The sequence below is a fragment of the Austrofundulus limnaeus genome, unplaced genomic scaffold (assembly GCF_001266775.1).
Source record: "Austrofundulus limnaeus strain Quisiro unplaced genomic scaffold, Austrofundulus_limnaeus-1.0 Scaffold599, whole genome shotgun sequence".
Taxonomy (NCBI): Eukaryota; Metazoa; Chordata; class Actinopteri; order Cyprinodontiformes; family Rivulidae; genus Austrofundulus; species Austrofundulus limnaeus.
This window is the reverse complement of record NW_013953001.1, coordinates 67,751-70,204: the sequence shown is the minus strand read 5'-3', so window position 1 is coordinate 70,204 and position 2,454 is coordinate 67,751. Positions and strand designations below refer to the sequence as shown.

Here is a 2,454-nt window from a genome sequence, read left to right as displayed (position 1 = left end):
CTGGTTTCTCATGTGAAACTCTGGTTTCTCATGTGAAACTCTGTTTTCTCATGTGAAACTCTGGTTTTTCATGTGAAACTCTGTATTCTCATGTGAAACTCTGGTTTTTCATGTGAAACTCTGGCTTTTCATGTGAAACTCTCTGGTTTCTCATGTGAAACGCTGGTTTTTCATGTGAAACTCTGGTTTTTCATGTGCAACTCTGGTTTTTCATGTGAAACGCTGGTTTCTCATGTGAAACTCTCTGGTTTCTCAAGTGAAACTCTGGTTTCTCAAGTGAAACTCTGGTTTTTCATGTGAAACTCTGGTTTTTCATGTGAAACTCTGTTTTCTCATGTGAAACTCTGGTTTTTCATGTGAAACTCTGTATTCTCATGTGAAACTCTGGTTTTTCATGTGAAACTCTGGCTTTTCATGTGAAACTCTCTGGTTTCTCATGTGAAACGCTGGTTTTTCATGAGAAACTCTGGTTTTTCATGTGCAACTCTGGTTTTTCATGTGAAACTCTGGCTTTTCATGTGAAACTCTGGTTTTTCATGTGAAACTCTGGCTTTTCATGTGAAACTCTGTATTCTCATGTGAAACGCTGGTTTTTCATGAGAAACTCTGGTTTTTCATGTGCAACTCTGGTTTTTCATGTGAAACTCTGGTTTTTCATGTGAAACTCTGGTTTCTCATGTGAAACTCTGGTTTTTCATGTGAAACTCTGGTTTTTCATGTGAAACTCTGGTTTCTCATGTGAAACTCTCTGGTTTCTCATGTGAAACGCTGGTTTCTCATGTGAAACTCTCTGGTTTCTCAAGTGAAACTCTGGTTTTTCATGTGAAACTTTGTTTTTTTTCATGTGAAACGCTGGTTTTTCATGTGAAACTCTGGTTTTTCATGTGCAACTCTAGTTTTTTCATGTGAAACTGTTTTTTCATGTGAAACTCTGGTTTTTTTGTGTGAAACTCTGGTTTTTTCATGTGAAACTCTGGTTTCTCATGTGAAACTCTGGTATGAGTGACACTGAACTGCAGTGATTCTAAAGGAGCTGTCTGTTACCTGGACTCAGCTGAGGCCTGAACGTTTCATTTCCTCTCCCTGGGGGAGGGGGAGGGGGTACGCTCAGCTTACAGCTGCTGAACAGATTTCCTGGACTTATCAGCCCACAGAGCCAGAGAGACGGCTGCAGAGAGGAGGAGGAGGAGAAAGAAAAACATCTCATATGTGAAAAGGTAAAAGAACAGAGGATCTACCAGCTAGGCTGCGCCGCCATCCTCTCCATGTAGTCCTTGACCAGGTCCAGGGCTCCGGCCCTGTGGGGGTACAGCAGGCAGAACATGGCCAGGACCCCCAAGTTGTTCCCGTAGACCTCGTTCCAGCGGGCGCTGAACTCCGCAGGGCTCCAGGGGGGCAGGTACTCCTCGGGGTGCTCCAGCATGGCCTCCCCCGCCTCCCGGATCCTCCGGGCCATGTCTCGGTGAGTCCCGGCYGCGGCGTACTGCAGCTCCTCCACGTCCCCCCGGCCAAAGTACAGCATGGGGTGACCCTCATAGTTACCCCCCATGAAGGGGATCCCTCCGCTGGGGTCCGCCTCTGCTGCCGGCGCTGGAGTGAGCAGGGGCCACAGCAGACTTAGGAAGAAGACTGTGGGGGCCCCACGAGTGTGGGTTCTCATGGTYTCATCAGAACCTGGACTGTGGCACTGCCGGCACAGCTCAGCTGAGAGGGAGAAAAGAGGATTAGGGAAAGCCAGTCCACATTCTGCACAAAAGCCCCRCATTCCTGGACTAATGAGATCCAGCTGCAGGCTGGCCATACTGGTCCGGGTCTTTACTGAGCCGGGACCACAGCTGGAAGCTGCTCAGTCTGCATGCTAACTGGTAGAACGAGCTAACTGGTAGAAYTATCTGTCAAATTACAGCCACGACTCTGAGCGCTGACGATAAAACACCTTTACTAACCAAAAMAATCACAACAACAGCTAAAGTTTGAAAATCAAAGCTAAGAATAGCAGAAGCTAAGAGCAACAACTTGTCAAACAGAAACTAAAGTTAGCCAAAYAAAGGCTAAAACTAGCAGAATCTAAAGTGAAAATAGGTCAAACTGAAGCTAAAGTTAGCCAAACCAAAGCTAACCTTAATAGAAACTAAGAGCTAAAGGTCCAACAGAAGCTAAAGCTAGTCAAATAAAAACCAAGGTTAGCAGATGCTAAGAGCTAAAAGTCAAACAGAAGCTAATGTTAGTTAAATAAAAGCTAAAACTAGCAGAAGCTAAAGTGAAAATAGGTCAAACTGAAGCTAAAGTTAGTCAAATAAAAACCAAGGTTAGCAGATGCTAAGAGCTAAAAGTCAAACAGAAGCTAATGTTAGTTAAATAAAAGCTAAAACTAGCAGAAGCTAAAGTGAAAATAGGTCAAACTGAAGCTAAAGGTAGCCAAATAAAAGCTAAAACTAGCAGAAGCTAAAGTGA

The 2,454-nt window shown here is 44.5% G+C and overlaps 1 protein-coding gene across 1 annotated transcript in view; it reads right to left on the bottom strand.

Moving 5' to 3' along the window:
- Window positions 1-2,454, bottom strand: part of dse (dermatan sulfate epimerase) — a 33,754-nt gene that overhangs the window by 21,377 nt on the left and 9,923 nt on the right. The window contains exons 2-3 of the mRNA XM_014026906.1: window positions 1,239-1,704; window positions 1,045-1,118 (exon numbers count right to left, since the gene is read on the bottom strand). Of these exons, the coding sequence (XP_013882360.1) occupies window positions 1,045-1,118; window positions 1,239-1,660 (496 nt within the window). The 5' untranslated portion in view covers window positions 1,661-1,704. The remainder of the gene's footprint in view (window positions 1-1,044; window positions 1,119-1,238; window positions 1,705-2,454) is intronic.